Source organism: Oncorhynchus kisutch, linkage group LG6, assembly GCF_002021735.2.
Source record: "Oncorhynchus kisutch isolate 150728-3 linkage group LG6, Okis_V2, whole genome shotgun sequence".
NCBI lineage: Eukaryota > Metazoa > Chordata > Actinopteri > Salmoniformes > Salmonidae > Oncorhynchus > Oncorhynchus kisutch.
In genome coordinates, this window is record NC_034179.2 from 18923702 (window position 1) to 18942162 (window position 18461).

At 42.1% G+C, this 18461-nt stretch overlaps 1 protein-coding gene across 1 annotated transcript in view; it reads left to right on the plus strand.

Annotated features, from left to right (window-relative positions):
* The window catches only part of tnksa (tankyrase, TRF1-interacting ankyrin-related ADP-ribose polymerase a), a 194058-nt gene that overhangs the window by 122895 nt on the left and 52702 nt on the right, over window positions 1-18461 (plus strand). Inside the window, exon 5 of the mRNA XM_020485009.2 lies at window positions 388-463. Coding sequence (XP_020340598.1) covers window positions 388-463 — 76 coding nt within the window. The remainder of the gene's footprint in view (window positions 1-387; window positions 464-18461) is intronic.

An 18461-nucleotide genomic window follows, 5' to 3' on the forward strand; every position in this document is an offset into this window, starting at 1 on the left:
TTTGGACATGAAAGCGTGTTTTTTCCCGCATCCTTTGCTCTCTGCGCCTGACTCCACACCCATTCACTCATTGAGCGTTACAGCATCAGTGTTTTTCACCGTTGTCTGTTATCTAACAATCTTTCTTGACCAGTGTAGTCAGAGTTACTGGCCTGGTTTAGACTGCAGACAAAATGCTTTTTAGGTCTCCGTTCTGTCCATTTTGAAACACTCCCTTGGGCAAAGCTTTCCACTTTCCTGGCCTATTCTTTTGTTATCCTTTTTTAGTTAAAGATACTGAAAATGTATCTAAAGATACTACTACATTTCCCCTTCTCTTTCTCGCTCACTCATTCGGATAGATCTATATCTTTTCGTTTTTTCTCTCCATGTTTTGTTCCGCTGCAGGAGTGGAAATGAAGAGAAGCTCATGGCCCTGCTCACTCCGTTAAACGTCAACTGCCACGCAAGTGACGGCCGCAAGGTAAGAGTTCGCTCAGTCAGCACACACAACTGTTACTCAAGCAATCTCCACTTAAACTGTGAAATTCAAACCAATTTGTATAGTGGAATGGACCATTGCTCCAATACAATCAAGTATATTTGAAATAGTCATTGACCTATACTTGACAATAAAAAATATATATATATTTTTAACCTTCATTTAACAAGACAAGACAAGACAATTAAAAACACATTCTTATTTATAATAATGGCTTAGCAAGAGGCAAATGGCCTCCTGTGGGGCCGGGGGATGGGATTAAGAATAAAATGCAGAACAAAACGCACATCACGACAAAAGAGACAACATGGTTGCAGCACAAAAAAGTGCAGACTATCAGCTTTAATTTGAGGGTATTTTCATCCATATCAGGTGAACCGCTTAGAGGTGTTTTGTCCGTAGTACAATACTTTTGGAGCTCACTGTATGTACAGAGCATTCAGGAAGTATTCAGACCCCTTCCCTTTTTGCCACATTTTGTTACGTTACAGCCTTATTCTATAATTCATTAAATGTTTTCTTCTCATCAATCTACACGTAATACCCCACAATGACAAAGCAAAAACAGGTTTTTAGAAATATTTGCAATGTATTTCAAATTAAAAACAGAAATACATATTTACATAAGTATTCAGACTGTTTGCTATGAGACTTGAAATGTAGATCAGGTGCATCCTGTTTCCATTGATCATCCTTGAGATGTTTCTACAACTTGATTAGAGTCCACCTGTGGTAAATTCACTTGATTGGACATGATTTGAAAATGCACACACCTGTCTATATAAGGTCCCACAGTTGACAGTGCATGTCAGAGCAAAAACCAAGCCATGAGGTCCAGAGCTCCTCTGTGGAGATGGTAGAACCTTCCAGAAGAACAATCATCTCTGCAGCACTCCAGCAATCAGGCATGAATGCCAAGCATCACGTCTGGAGGAAAACTGGCACCAACAGGGAAGCATTGTGGTGGAAGCATCATGTTGTGGGGATGTTATTCAGTGGCAGGGACTGGGAGACTAGTCAGGATCGAGGGAAAGATGAACTGAGCAAAGTACAGAGATCCTTGATGAAAACCTGCTCCAGAGCTCTCAGGACCTTAGACTGGAGCGAAGGTTCACCTTCAAACAGGACAACGACCCTAAACACACAGCCAAGACAACGCAGGAGTGGCTTTGGGACAAGTCTCTAAATGTCATTGAGTGGCCCAACCAGAGCCATCATCTCTGGGGAGACTTGAAAATAGCTGTGCACCGATGCTCCCCATCCAACCTGACAGAACTTTAGAGCATCTGCAGAGAAGTATGCGAGAAACTCCCCAAATACAGTTTTGCCAACTTTGTAGAGCCATACACAAGAAGACTTGAGGCTGTAATCGTTGCAAAAGGTGCTTCAACAAAGTGCTGAGTAAAGGTTGTAAATACTTATGTAAATGTGATATTTCAGTGTTTTATTTTTTAATACATTTCAAAAATTTCTAAATGGTTTTTGCTTTGTCATTATGGGGTATTGTGTGTAGATTGATGAGGAGAAAAAACCATTTAATACGTTTTAGAATAAGACTGTAACGTAGCAAAATGTGGATAAAGTGAAGGGGTCTGAATATTTTCCGAATGCACTGTATATATAATGGTGTGTATACTATGGACAGTATATGAATAGAAAAGGTGTGTACAGCAGTAGTTTTTTAAGATGAGCCTTGACTAGAATACATGACTAGATACTCATAGTGGATACCTGGCTACAGCTCCATGCTGTGATGTCCAGCATATTCAAACATTCCGATTCTCCCAGAAAGTAAGCTTCCTGGGAAGACTGTAGAATCATTTGTGTAGAGGGATTTCTTTTGAGATCTGTGAGGGATTCCACAGTGAGATTCCAGTTCTTTGTATTCCCACATCACAGCAGTGTACTGTAGGTTGTAATTATGGCTATTGTGTGAGCAGTTAGCGTTCAATGACTCCTGATTCTTATTCACCCCTGGCTGTGTTGCCACTGTTGTGGCGTAGTACCTCTGCAACCTGTCCCTGTCTGCTTCAGAAGGAATGCAATGACATTTCGATTTTAATTGATTTCCGTGAGGGTGTGATGATGATGATAATCGAGACAATGATGCATATTAAAATTCAAATGAAGCTTTCACAAAGTTTGTCTCCCTCTTAAGTCCCTCTTCTTTATGGCCTCTTTTTCCTTTTAATTAAAGTGGCTACGACTCTTCCTCCCTGGATAATTCTCTGCCTGACTGAGCGGTGCTGTTCCACTGGCGTGGCAGTGTTTATCGCTGGGCTGTGTTGGCCAGAGTCAGACCTCCGTGTTTATGAACAGAGGGAATGTCTTCTCTTTTACAGTCTCTCTGTGCTATTGAGATGCTGTGTGCCGGACAATACAGCATGTGGATACAGAGATACTGTTCTAATGCCGATGAGAGGGTTGCACCTACTAGTTACATTGCTTTGTGTTGTTGAGTCCTCAGACTCTGTCTTTCGGTTAGTCCTTTGTGCTGGACTGGGATTCCTTGGTCACCTAAGGCCACCGCTCTCTGTTTCCCTGCTACTATATAAGCCCTTTAATTGACTGTCCAGTGATCACGGGTATTTTACCTAGGAGGGAGACCCAGGAGTTATAGAGGAGATTATGGGAAAGTGAAAGTTCAGCGTAATTCACGAGGCTCTTACATATTTCCAAGGGGATTTTTTTTTTTGGTGTTTAGGCTACATCTACAGTCTGTCAGGTGTAGTCTAGTTATTCGTGGATTATAATTACCTGGATCTCAGTTCCAGCTTGGCCATAAAAAGGGTGAGGACACCTGACCTTAATGTTAATATAAAAACATGGTTTGAGAGAAACACTGAGTGAGTGCGTGAGAGAGCCTGTGCGTGAGAGAGCCTGTGCGTGAGAGAGCCTGTGCGTGAGAGAGCCTGTGCGTGAGAGAGCCTGTGCGTGAGAGAGCCTGTGCGTGAGAGAGCCTGTGCGTGAGAGAGCCTGTGCGTGAGAGAGCCTGTGCGTGAGAGAGCCTGTGCGTGAGAGAGCCTGTGCGTGAGAGAGCCTGTGCGTGAGAGAGCCTGTGCGTGAGAGAGCCTGTGCGTGAGAGAGCCTGTGCGTGAGAGAGCCTGTGCGTGAGAGAGCCTGTGCGTGAGAGAGCCTGTGCGTGAGAGAGCCTGTGCGTGAGAGAGCCTGTGCGTGAGAGAGCCTGTGCGTGAGAGAGCCTGTGCGTGAGAGAGCCTGTGCGTGAGAGAGCCTGTGCGTGAGAGAGCCTGTGCGTGAGAGAGCCTGTGCGTGAGAGAGCCTGTGCGTGAGAGAGCCTGTGCGTGAGAGAGCCTGTGCGTGAGAGAGCCTGTGCGTGAGAGAGCCTGTGCGTGAGAGAGCCTGTGCGTGAGAGAGCCTGTGCGTGAGAGAGCCTGTGCGTGAGAGAGCCTGTGCGTGAGAGAGCCTGTGCGTGATCTCTGTGCAAGATGCAAATAAGTGGGGCTACTGATTACCATGGTAATGATATTCTGTTCTGAGGATTCTCCTTCCTCATATACCATTCCACTTATAATTTCTGTTGTCAAAGCTGATAAAGAAATGAACGATTCAACTGGAATGGAATTAAAGGCTCGCTTTGCGAGAGATGAGTAAACTTCAAAATATGCTAAGCTTGCTGAGGTTTTGGTTGTGCATTTTATTGAGGTATGTGCCATTCATGTTGTAGTTAAAGAAGTCAGTTTGTGACACAGGTGATTCCATAGAGATTCTACTGCTCGGGGCCAGTGAGTGTTACTTTAACGCCCCTGAAGAGACTTGGCCTATATCTACAGTCAGTTAATCCTCAATGCTCTCACCTGTCTAGTTTAATTCCATATCCAGCTAATCTCTCCCTCTATACTTTGCTAAATAAATCAAGTAAATAGTAAATCACACTTGCTCCTTGAACTCATTCTGTTCGCTTAATATATTTCCCAGGCTTTTCTCTCCCTCTCTAAGATCTGCTTGTTTTTGTTTCCTTAGTGATCTGTCTGTACAGTGGCTTCAGAAAGTATTCACACCCCTAGACTTTCTCCAAATATTTTGCTACAGCCTAAATTTCAAATTGATCAAGTGTATATTGTGTGTCACAGGCCTATACACAATACCCCATAATGTCAGTCAGTGGAATTGTTTTTTAGAAATGTTTACTATTTTATTGAAAATGAAACGCTGAAATGTCTTGAGTCAGTAAGTATTCTACTCCCTTTTTTATGGCAAGTTCATGAGTAAAGATGTGCTTACAAGTATACTAATAAGTTGCATGGACACACTCTGTGTGCAATAATAGTGTTTAACGTGCTTTTTTAATGACTACCTCATCTCTGTAATGCCACATACAGATGAAGTCGGAGGTTTACATACACCTTAGCCAACTACATTTAAACTCAGTTTTTCACAATTCCTGACATTTAATTCCAGTAAAAGTTCCCTGTCTTAGGTCAGTTAGGTTCACCACTTTATTTTAAGAATGTGAAATGTCAGAATAATAGTAGAGAATTATTTATTTCAGCTTTTATTGCTTTCATCAAAGTCCCAGTGGGTCAGAAGTTTACATACTCTCAATTTCTATTTGGTAGCATTGCCTTTAAATTGTTTAACTTGGGTGAATCATTTCGGGTAGCCTTCCACAAGCTTCCCACAATAAGTTGGGTGAATTTTGGCCCATTCCTCCTGACAGAGCTGGTGTAACTGAGTCAGGTTTGTAGGCCTCCTTGCTCGCACACACTTTTTCAGTCATGCCCACAAATTTCTATAGGATTGAGGTCAGGGCTTTGTGATGGCCACTCCAATATCTTGACTTTGTTGTCCTTAAGCCATTTTGCCACAACTTTGGAGGTATACTCGGGGTCATTGTCCATTTGGAAGACCCATTTGCGACCAAGCTTTAACTTCCTGACTGATGTCTTGAGATGTTGCTTCAATATATCCTCATAATTTTCTTACCTCATGATGCCATCTATTTTGTGAAGTGCACCAGTCGCTCCTGCAGCAAAGCACCCCCACAACATGATGCTGCCACCCCTGTACTTCACGGTTGGGATGGTGTTCTTCGGCTTGCACGCCTCCCCCTTTTCCCTCCGAACATAACGATGTTCATTATGGCCAAACAGTCCTATTTTTGTTTCATCACACCAGAGGACATTTCTCCAAAAAGTATGATCTTTGTCCCCATGTGCAGTTGCAAACCGTAGTCTGGGTTTTTTATTGCGGTTTTGGAGCAGTGGCTTCTTCCTTGCTGAGTGGCCTTTCAGGTTATGTCGATATAGGACTCGTTTTTACTGTGGATAGTGATACTTTTGTACCTGTTTCCTCAAGCATCTTCACAAGGTCCTTTGCTATTGTTCTGGGATTGATTTGCAATTTTTGCACCAAATTACATTAATCTCTAGGAGACAGAACGCGTCTCCTTCCTGAGCGTATGAGTATGATTGCTGCGTAGTCCCATGTCCCGTGTTTATACTTGCGTACTATTGTTTGTACAGATGGACGTGGTACCTTCAGGCATTTGGAAACTGCTCCCAAGGATGAACCAGACTTGTGGAGGTCTACCATTTGTTTTCTGAGGTCTTGGCTGATTTCTTTTGATTTTCCCATGATGTCAAGCAAAGAGGCACTGAGTTTGAAGGTAGGCCTTGAAATACATCCACAGGTACACCTCCAATTGATTCTAATGATGTCAATTAGCCTATCAGAAGCTTCTAAAGCCATGACATAATTTTCTGGAATTTTCCAAGCTGTTTAAAGGCTCAGTCAATTTAGTGTATGTAAACTTCTGACCCACTGGAATTGTGATACAGTTAAATAATCTGTCTGTATACAATTGTTGGAAAAAAATTACTTGTGTCATGCACAATGTAGATGTCCTAACCGACTTGCCAAAACTATTGTTGGTTAACAAGAAATTTGTGGAGTGGTTGAAAAACAAGTTTTAATGACTCCAACCTAAGTGTATGTAAACTTCCGACTTCAACTGTATACAATTATCTGTAATGTTCCTCATTCCAGCAGTACATTTCAAACACAGATTCAACCACAAGGACCAGTGAGGTTTTCCAATGCTTCGCAAAGAAGGGCACCTGTTATTGGTAGATGGGTAAAAAAAGAAGGCATTGAATACCCCTTTGAGCAAATTAATTACACTTTGGATTGTGTATCAATACACCCAGTCATTACCAATATACAGGCGTCCTTCCTAACTCAGTTGCTGGAGAAGGAAACCGCTCAGGGATTTCATCGAGGCCAATGGTGACTTTAAAACAGTTAGAGTTGAATGGATGTGATAGGAGAAAACTGAGGATGGATAAACATTGTAGTTACTCCACAATACTAACCTAACTGACAGAGTGAAATGAAGGAAGCCTGTACAGAATAAAAATACTCCAAAACATGCAATAAGGCACTAAAGTAAAACTGCATAAAGTGTTATAAGCACAGGCAAATATAAGCACAGGCAAACTCATAGAGGAAAACCTGGTTCAGTCTGCTTTCCAACAGACACTAGGAGACAAATTCACTGTCTATTTGGCCAAATATACACTGGAGTTGCTTACCAAGATTACATTGAATGTTCTTGAGGGCCGAGTTAGTTTTGACTTAAGTTGGCATTAAAATCTATGATTTTAGTTGGCTGTCTAGCAATGATCAACAACCAATTTGGCAGAGCTTGAAGAATTGTCTAAAGAATAATGTGCAAATATTGTACAATCCAGGTGTGGAAAGCTCTTAGAGACTTACTCAGAAAGACTCACAGCTGTAATGGCTTCCAAAGGTGACTATAACATGTCTTGAATCAGGGCTGGGAACAATTCTGCATAATTACTGACATTTCTGTATTTAATTTTCAATATTTTGAAAAATATCTATAAGCATGTTTTGATTTGGCATTATGGGGTATTGTGTGTGTAGATGTGGGAGAAAAACAAACATATTTAATCCATTTTGAATTAAGGCTGTAACACAGCAAAATGTGGAGTAAGTCAAGGGGCAAGAATACTTTCTGAAGTCACTGTATGTTAATGATCCCTGCCTCCGCCTCTTCGTCAGTCCACCTGCCTCGCCTCCATACCCCAGGGAAATAATTGAAGAGAAGCTTGTCCTTGGCTGCTCAAGTCTTCCATTTTCCATTTGTCATAAAATTCTGTCTTACTAGTTAATTCTTTTGTTGATGTAACGCTGTATAATGGAATACTTAAGCGCTTGCCGAGCGGCACCGTTTGTCATCGGATTCTGTGTTGCTCTGCCTGTCTCTTTTTTTAAATTAATTTTTTTGTTGAATCCACACCGCAAAAAGCAGCAAGGGGTTGTGATCGTCCTCAGATTCCTTCATGGCCTGAAACCCAGAGTTTCTCCGTAAAATCTTTTGTCACAGTTTGTTTCAATAATGAGTATTGCAGCAGCCTGGGACAGAAAAGGCTCTTGGCAATGATGGGTTGATCAGGGAAATAGGAAATTGAGAATTCTGTCCCTGACCATGTGTCATCTTGCAGCAGTTTTAGGCTATTTCCATGGCTACTATAAGCAGGAGAAGTGTAGCAGTTAGGGTATGGTTACCATAACCCTTACCTAACCATAACCCTTACCTAACCGTAACCCTTACCTAACCATAACCCTTACCTTAACCATTTAAAATGTCAACTTCAATGGGGTGACGACATCAGAGTTGCGATCCCGTTTTCCAATGTGTCGTCTTTCAGCAGTTTTAGGCTATTTCCATGGCTACTATAAGCAGGAGAAGTGTAGCAGTTAGGGTATGGTTACCATAACCCTTACCTAACCATAACGCTTACCTAACCATAACCCTAACGCTTACATAACCATAACATAACACTTTCATAACCCTTACCTAACCATAACCTTACCTAACCATAACCCTTACCGTAACCATTTAAAATGTCAACTTCAATGGGGTGACGACATCAGAGTTGCGATCCCGTTTTCCAATGTGTCGTCTTTCAGCAGTTTTAGGCTATTTCCATGGCTACTTTTAAGGAGGAGCAGTGTAGGTGAAAATAGAGTGTGGTAAAGTAATGAATCCACTCTGGACCTGTGATAACAGCCATGTATGACCCTCTGCCCACAGATAAGCTTTTAATCTAGGGTACTGCTGTGTCTGCAGCACTGGTTATAATGAGTTGTTAGAAAGTAGGTTCTGGTTCAAGACATGAACAATAGGCCTAGTTGTTTTTGTATCATCCTATTTGTAGCAGGATTAATTAGATTGTTACTTTGTTCTTCTGAGTTGGACTGGTTTGTGTTGATACTGTGGAGGATTCAGTACACTGTCAGTCCCCTGGCATCCGCTGTTATTAACTTGTAATACACAAGAATGACGCTATTTACAGGGGAGTACCAGTACCAGATCAATGTGCAGGGGTACGAGGTATCTGAGGTAGATAGTGTATTCAGACCACTTGACTTTTTCCACATTTTGTTACGTTACAGCCTTCTTTCAAAATGTATTAAATCATTTTTTTGCCATCAATCTACAGACACTACCCCATAATGACGAAACAAAAACAGCCTTTTAGAATGATTAAAAAACTTTTTTTTTTTTTTTCTTTTTTAATTCTATAAATTTATTAAAAATATAAAACGGAAATATCACATTTGCATAAATATTCAGACCCTTTACTCAGTACTTTGTTGAAGCACCTTTGCCAGTGATTACAGCCTTGAGTCTTCTTGGGTATGACGCTAACAGCTTGGCACCCCTGTTTCTTCCATTCTTCTCTGCAGATCCTCTCAAGCTCTGTCAGGTTGGATGGGGAGCGTCACTGCACAGCTATTTTCAGATCTCTCCAGAGATGTTCGATCAGGTTCAAGTCGGGGCTCTGGATGGGCCACTCAAGGACATTCAGAGACTTGTCCCGAAGCCACTCCTGCGTTGTCTTGGCTTTGTGCTTAGGGTTGTTGTCCTGTTGGAAGGTGAACCATTGCCCCAGTCTGAGGCCCTGAGATCTCTGGAGCAGGTTTTCATCAAGGATCTCTGTACTTTTGCTTTGTTCATCTTTCCCTCGATCTTGACTAGTCTTCTAGTCCTTGCTGCTGAATAACATCCCCACTACATGATGCTGCCACCAACATGCTTCACCGTAGGGATGGTGCCAGGTTTCCTCCAGACGTGAGGCTTGGCATTCAGGCCATAGAGGCCATTGTTCCTCATGGTCTTGACAATCTTTAGGTGCTTTTTGGCAAACTTCGCGATTGGAAAAATGGCTACCTCAGTATTTTATGCAAGGTTTTCTGCGGGAGACACCATGTGACCACATGCCATATATGGTCCCTTACAGCCATTCTTCAAGGGAAATGCCTAAAAAGACGTCACAATGCTGTATACACCTTGGGGAAAACGTGGAAAACGTGGAAAACGTAAGCTCATTCGTAGCTCATTCACAGCCATATAAGGAGTCATTGGCATGAGGCGGTTTTAAAAAATGCGTCACTTCCTGGTTGGATTTTTATCTGGGTTTCGCCTGTAACATCAGTTCTGTGGCACTCACAGACAATATCTTTGCAGTTTTGGAAACGCCAGCGTGTCTTCTTTCCAAAGCTGTCAATTATATGCATAATCGAGCATCTTTTCGTGACAAAATATCTTCTTTTTTTTCATCCAAAAATTAAAATAGCGCCCCCTAAATCCAACTGGTTAACAACTGGTTAACCACCGTCTGAATACGGGGGATCACGTGACCCTTGAACGAGATGGCCGCATGAACTAAGAACTCCGCTCAAGTAGTTTCCAATTCTTAATCTTACCTCCACTTCAAGTTTAAACTCCTTTACCTTTAGTCAAAAAGTAATGGCGGCTACAAAAGGCGACATTACTGGTAACATTTTTACCCGGACTCGAGCATTAGCGGCAGAAAAAGCCTCCAAGAAGTAGCTAGCTTCAGAAAAAGCTAGCGCCATTAGCCAGGAGCAAGAGGACCCGTCCCTCCCCCCGAGGCCCAACAAATGCAAACCTCGCACTCTGTCAACGACATCCTTTCTGAGCTGAGATCCCAATGTACAGAACTCAACATCAAATTAGATGGCATTAACTCTCAGCTCAGTGCGATAAGGGGCAAGGTGACAACCCTGGAAAATGCTTTGCCTGACATCAACAACAAGATGTCCAGGCTCCCCGCGTTGATGGTTAAGGCAGAGAGGCAAATCCTATCCATGGAAAACTTACTGACAGGCACCATGGAAACAATAGTATATGCTAAAAAGAAAATAGAGTATCTGGAAGAGAAAACTAGAGGACCTAGAAAACGGGGGGCGAAGGAATAATTGTGTTCTATTAAATCTGGGGGAAACATGCCACTGATCCGCTACCTGCAAGACAAACTTCACGAGTGGCTCCACCTGTCCACCGACAGGCCCATAGAACTCGAGAGAGCTCACCGAGCACTGAGGCCCCCACCAGCAGCCAGACAACCACGAGCCCAATCACCATACGTTTCCTGAAAGACAATCCTGGTCACTGAGAAATAGACGAATGACTAAAAGCGATTACTGTTATTACTAAAGAAGGTAAGACAACATATAGCCGCCATCCAAAGACCCACCCGCCCCGCTAAATGTCATTATAGCCGTCTAATCTATATTTATGTTCCTTTAGCTGAGAGGGATAGGCTCTATAGCCTAACCTAGGCCTAACGTTTCAGCCTACTTTTATTTCCCTTTTTTTGTATTACTATTATTTGTAGTTATCATTTTCACATAGGTCTCCACCATTTATAGGCTGTCGATTACGACACATTTGCAGACCTAACGAGAAGCTCAATGTGTCAATTTTATGCCTATGGCCTTATCCTGTTGATATTACGTTTTAATAAAAACAAACAACTTATCCTATAGATCCCTCTTAAGGATTTGCCCCAACATTTATGTTTTATTTGGTCCGAACGATTAGCCCTATGTCCCTTGTGGGAGGTATATGTAGACTGGGCTATTGATTTTATTTTCTCCCCTTTTTTAATGTGGTCTGGACGGGGGCTACGTTGTCATTTACTTAATGCGGAGCGGAGAGGATGAGGCATTTCTTTGGTGGGGAGGGGGAGACGTTGTGCGTTGCTAACTGTTCCTGTTTTTTGTTGTTTTTTCGAAACACAATTGAGACTGAGCGGAGGGGTAATAGATCCAACGGGATGTGTTGAGTTGTTTGGGAGTTCAGCTGGAGTGTTCAGAGGATTTTATGTACACCATTTATTTTAATTTTATGTGATCACAGCTGTAACTATTATCCACCTTTACCCAGAGATGACTTGCGCTAGAGTTAAATTACTGTTCGATTACGTTGACTAGTACCTTAAATCTATTGACATGGAACTGCCAGGGTCCAGGTCATGCGATAAAATGGAAAAAGATTCTATGTGCTCTAAAAAAGGAAAAAATATTGCTCTATTACAAGAGAGACACCTCTGTGATGCTGAACATGCCAAACTCCTCTGAGTTTGTGTTTCCTTTGGAGTGGTGGCCGTAGATTTTAATTGTACATTCAACCAAACCCTGGACAAATCATCTCAAGTCCCCACCACAAACCCTCGATCTGCAAAGATGTTGAACTCTCTTACTAAAGAGATGGGACTGATAGATATCTGGAGAGAGACTAATAGCTAATCTATGGACTATACATACTACTCTAATGGCCATAACACCTACTCCCGTATAGATTACATTTTTATCCCAAAGGTTTTCATAAATTCAGCCACATGTACAATCGGACCCATAGCACTTTCAGATCACGCCTTTGTCCACCTCCGCTATGACCTCTGCAAAAACATTCCGAGGTCAAAGAGCTGGAAATTCAACACCTCCATGTTATCAAACAAAGCTTTCCATACATTGGTAACTACATGGATAGACAACAACACACAAGACAACAAAGATTCTCCTGTTTCTCCGGCCACAATGTGGGACGCTGCTAAAGCCACACTAAGAGGCCATCTAATTGCATATGTTTCCTCTCAGAAAAAAGCAATGGAAGCACACAGGCTAGATCTTGAGGGGGAGCTAGAACGCTGTGAAAAAGTACATAAACAATCCCCAGACAGCACCTCCTGGAGTCAACATAAAGCAGCCAAAGCCAAACTGAATTTGGACTATACTCAGGAGATAAAAAAATGTTTTCTTTACTAAACAGAAATACCATGAGTATAGCAATAGGCCCAGTAGATTGATTGCTTACCAATTTTAAAAAAAAGATTTTTACTGCAAACTATATACTGTACCTCTGAGAGAAAACACACAGAGGCAGAACTCCACTCTTTCCTAGAGGGAATCTCGCTACCTAAACTATCAGAGACCGACCAAGAAGATCTCAACTCCCCCTTCACTCCTGAGGAGATCCTGGAGGCAATTACCTCCATGCCACCTAATAAGTCCCCAGGCCCAGATGGATTCCCCAGAGAGTTCTACAAAGCTTTTTGGCCCCAGCTCAGCTCTATCGTCATGCCAATGCTGGAGGATTTTTGCGAAAATGGCGTTCTCCCAGACTCAATGCACACAGCTCGCATTACAGTGTTGCTCAAAAAAGACAAGGACCCGCTATCCTGCTCCTCCTTCCGGCCCATAAGCTTGTTGGATTTCGACTAGAAAAGAATTACCACATTGCTTGCTGAAAGACTAAACACTCTTCCCAAAATAATAAAAGGTAACCAAACTGGATTATTAGAGACAGGTGCTCTTCTGATAACATCCGCCGTCTTCTTGATATTATTGATCAAGTAAACGCACAGAAGACCCCTGTCCTGCTGACTTCACTGGAAGCTGAGAAGGTGTTTGACAGGATGGAGTGGAGCTTTCTGTTCTCAGTCTTAGAAAAGTTCAATGTGGGCCCAATCTTTATTAAATGGATGAAGTCCCTATACTCTCATCCAAATGCCATGGTGACTATTAACGGACGGAACTCTGACAAATTCCCGTTGGGACGGGTCACAAGACAAGGGTGCTCGCTGTCCCCCCTGCTCTACTTGTTGGGGGCGGAGCCATTGGCAGAGCTGATATGGAGCAATCCAAGTATTATGAGTGTTTCTGCAGCACAAGATTTCGCTCTACGCGGATGATGTCTTGCTCTACATATCCAGCCCTGAGAAATACCTCCCATTTTAGACACAATTGCTCAGTATGGGAAATTTTCAGGATTTAAGATCAATGTTAACAAATCCACTGTTTGCCCTCTCAATCTTACACTCACCAGCTCTATGAAGACGCTTTGTCCATTCCAGTGGAAGACACAGGGGTTTCAATACCTTGGGATCTTCGTAACACCAGATCTGAATAGCCTTTTCAAGGAAAATTATCTTCCATTCCTGGATCGAATCAAGAACGCTCTCCAAACCTGGATCTCGCTCCCAATTAGCTTAGTCGGAAGAATTAATGTCATCTGTATGAACATCCTCCCTAGACTGAACTATTTATTTCAGATGCTCCCATGCTATCTCTCAGTTTCCTTTTTCAAAACAACTACCCAAAGCATCACCAAATTTATATGGGGCAATAAAAAACCTAGGATCAAGTTCTCCACTCTATCGAAACCTGAATCTAAGGGTAATCTTGCCCTTCCCTCCCTTCAATTGTATTACTGGTCTGCCCAAATCCGTAACATGCTAACATGGATCACAAACAGGCAAAAGTCCACATGGATTCAGATAGAAGCCCAATCCTGTGGTTCATTGCCCCTAAGCTCAATTATATTCATTAATACCTTTAGTGAAGTGGGCAACATAGCCAAAACCTTTGTGCTTTACAGCACCCTACTAGCGTGGAGGGACTGTAAGAAATACCTGGGCATCTCCTCCCAAATATGTTCTCACTCGCCTATAGTAGGCAACCCAGACTTGCCAAAAGCCCAGAGGGATGCCAACTTTAATCTTTGGCATACTCTAGGAATCAGGACCTTTTCAGACCTATTTCATCAGAAAACCACTACACTGAAATCCTTTCAAGAGCTCTGCAGTGAATTCGATGTGCCAAGATCCCATTTATTTTTATATCTTCAAATTAGACATGTCATTTCCTCATTTACTTCCAAGAGGAGGTTTAGAACTCAGCTGAATGAAGTTGAAACCCTTCTTGCTACAGCACAATCCATTAAAGGTAAAATCTCCTATATCTATAGGCCCCTTTCTGAGGAGGCGGCTCCTCCTTTACTCCTTTGAAAATAATCTGTGAAAAGGACCTTGGTCTGACTATCAGTGATGAGTTATGGGCGGAGGTTTGCGACAGGGTATACTGCTTCTCTACTAATGTAAAAATGAAAGAATCTAATTACACATTTTTGTACAAATTTTATTACAATGAGACTCCATAGAATGAAAACAGACATTTCTCCTAACTGTAAAATATGTACCTCTGAAAGTGGAACCTATTTGCATGTATTTCGGAGCTGTAGAGTGATTTCCAGATTTTGGCAATCTATACATACTGCTGCACAGAAAATACTAGATGTACAGTTTTATATGACCCCGTGTATCTATCTTCTTAATGCCCAGCAGGACTTTGTTCTTGATCCTGACAGAGAATATTTGTTTAGAACTATTACATACTTTGCTAAGAAATGTATTATTCTATTGTGGGCCTCTAATACTTCTCCTACATTAAAATGTGGATTGACCAGATTGTTGACTTTCTCCCTCTTGATAAGCTCACTTATGACCTCCACAAGAGACAGCCCAAGTTTGATAGACTCTGGACTCCACTACTCAACTATATTTCAAAATGGGGTGATTAGGGAAATGAGCAGATGCATTTTGTGTAAGGTGCTGTAAAATGTAAAAACTCATTATTTGCTCGCCATCTCAGCTAAGGCTGGAATTTTTCATAATGTTCATTATGTTTATTATATTTTTATTGTTATTTTATTTGTATGAATTTTTTAAAGTCTGTCACATCTGTGAATGTGGAATGTGTTTTGTTGGTTGATTGAAAAACAAGAACTTAATAATAACTTTAAATTGAAAAAAAAGGTCTTATGTCTTAATACTTATGTAAATAAGGTATTTCTATTTTCTGCAAATTTGCAAACATTTCTAAAAACCTGTTTTCGCTTTATCGTGGGATATTGTGTGCAGATTGGTGAGGAACATTTTTTGTTTAATCCATTTTAGAATAAGGCTGTAACGTAACAATGTGGAACACTGGCTTCTTAATTTACCTCAACAACCTGCTTCCAACCAGTCCCTTCAATGCTCCTGGGAAAAGTGGGATGCGCTGAGGCTGAATGAACCGGTCCCGTCTCCAACCTCACCTTCTTTTCATAACCGTCATGACCATCAGGGCTTTTCATAACCGTCATGACCATCAGGGCTTTTCATAACCTTCATGACCATCAGGGCTTTTCATAACCGTCATGACCATCAGGGCTTTTCATAACTGTCATGACCATCGTGGCTTTTCATAACCGTCATGACCATCAGGGCTTTTCATAACTGTCATGACCATCGTGGCTTTTCATAACCGTCATGACCATCAGGGCTTTTCATAACCGTCATGACCATCAGGGCTTTTCATAACCGTCATGACCATCGTGGCTTTTCATAACCGTCATGACCATCGTGGCTTTTCATAACCGTCATGACCATCGTGGCTTTTCATAACCGTCATGACCATCAGGGCTTTTCATAACCGTCATGACCATCAGGGCTTTTCATAACCGTCATGACCATCAGGGCTTTTCATAACCGTCATGAACATCAGGGCTTGTAATATTTTTTATTTTTTATTTGAAAAAACATTATTTAACCATTATTTAACTAGGCAAGTCAGTTAAGAACAAATTCTTATTTACAATGACTGCCAAACCCGGACGACGCTGGGCCACTTGTGAGTCCCATAGGGCGGCGCACAATCACGGCCGGATGTGATACAGCCTGGATTCGAACCAGGGACTCTAGTGACGCCTCTTGCACTGAGATGCAGTGCCTTAGACTGCTGCCCCACTCGGGAGCCCATAACCATCAGAGACCTCATTTATAAACCATTTGTACCTACAAAATAGACCCCAGAACATGTGTGCGTCATTCTTCACGCAAAAGTTGATGTGAAAATGACGTGACTTCTCACAAACTTTAGACCATACGTACACAGTTTCTAGTAGGTGAAATATTCCATTGCAAGAAGGCAAGTAGATTAGTATTTTGGGCAAATGGGGTATATGATGGACACATTTATTCATAACAATAAACAGGTTAATAACAAGATGCAATTATTTGCCGTTAGTGAGAAACTAAATAGATTTCTTCTCTTATCTTTGCATTTAAACACTTTTTGAAATAGGCTTCTATTTCCTAGGATATTATTTAGTTAATTTTCATGATCTCTGCATAATACATTCCTCACCTTTTCTGTAATGGTTTCGTACTCCCGAGGTAGCATAGGCCCACAACAAGTATACCATTAGTCCCCGCTCTCATTTAATTGGACCCATTTCACAGTCGTAAATAGATAAGCTATTTCAAGTATTTTGCTCTCTACCTTCCGATCTGGAGCGCAGTTTATTACCGGGGGAACAGACGGTTGGAGGTGACTTCTGTAGCTTACGTCTGAATACTGCATTTTCAATTTTGGGGGGTAGACTATTGCATTTATACAGAATCCATCTGTTCTATAACCATTGCAGAATAAATTATTCACCTTTTCTGGCCGTGATTGGTTCATATTCCCTAAGTAGCCATAGCCTACAACAAATTACCATATGCATCACCTCATTTAATTGGGCTTATTAGATAGGCTATTTCAAGTATTTTGTTCTATGAATAAGATAGGGAGCGTGGTTTATAACATACAGTAGAATTTAACTTTTGATCTTTTGCCTTGAAGTGTGTATGGCTACCACGGTAACTAGACAATATTTTAGAATTCGGGCAGTGCAGCATATAGGTTTGAGGAAAAGTGAATGCAAAACATTAGGCCCTTTTTAAAATTCCAACTATCGGTTTACAGGTCCACATCAATTTGCAAATGTTGTTCTTTCATAATCTTTTTGTGTCAGATAGCATAGGCCTACAACAAGTGTCACTGTAAAAGTGACATTTTACAAAGATATTTAATCAAGTCTGCTGTTTCCTTTAGAACTGCCTTGGCCTAGCTTCAGGATGGGGTTGATTTGTAACAGGGAACATGCATATATATATGTATGGCGTGTGCCAAGTAAAAAAATATATATATATATTTTTGTACGTGCGGCCTTTTCAGAAATGGCGCACGTGGATATTTAGTGTGTAATTTATGCAACGGTTAGAAATGATGCCCCGGGGCTTGTCATAACCATCACACCCTCTGCATTCTGGGGCTGCCTTCGAAGTGACATCCTCCTCCGCATATTGTACCGCAGGGGGAATGATAGAGAGAGCATCTAGAAGAAATGCTTTGGTTAAGTGGGCTTTAGAATTTAGATGGATGGATGAATCACTGAATGAGGATCTCTGCATGTCTCTGCGTGACACCAGCTGGACTACGCAGGCACACAGGCTCTTGTTACTGATTCAGTCAGTTAATCAACTGGTTTACGCTGTCCTATAAAATATGTTTGTCAGATTGTCATTTCTCTGATGGCACTTATGCTTCATCCATTACCCTAGCGGGGGATGCAGCCTAGCGGGGGATGCAGCCTAGCGGGGCATGCAGCCTAGCGGGTCCTGCAGCCTAGCGGGTCCTGCAGCCTAGCGGGTCCTGCAGCCTGGCGGGTCATGCAGCCTGGCGGGTCGTGCAGCCTGGCGGGTCGTGCAGCCTAGCGGGTCGTGCAGCCTAGCGGGTCGTGCAGCCTAGCGGGTCGTGCAGCCTAGCGAGGGCGGCAGGTAAAGCGGTTAGAGCTTTGGGCCAGTAACCAAAAGGTTGCTAGTTTGAATCCTCGAGCCGACTAGGGGGATTGCTCCCTGGTTGCCGTTTAATTAGCTCTAACCAGTGGGGAGGACACTGTCTGGTGTTACACCCCTCCACCTAAGTGTATGCATTTATAATAGGAATTGTGGCTTTATGTTGATAGCTGTTTTCCCTT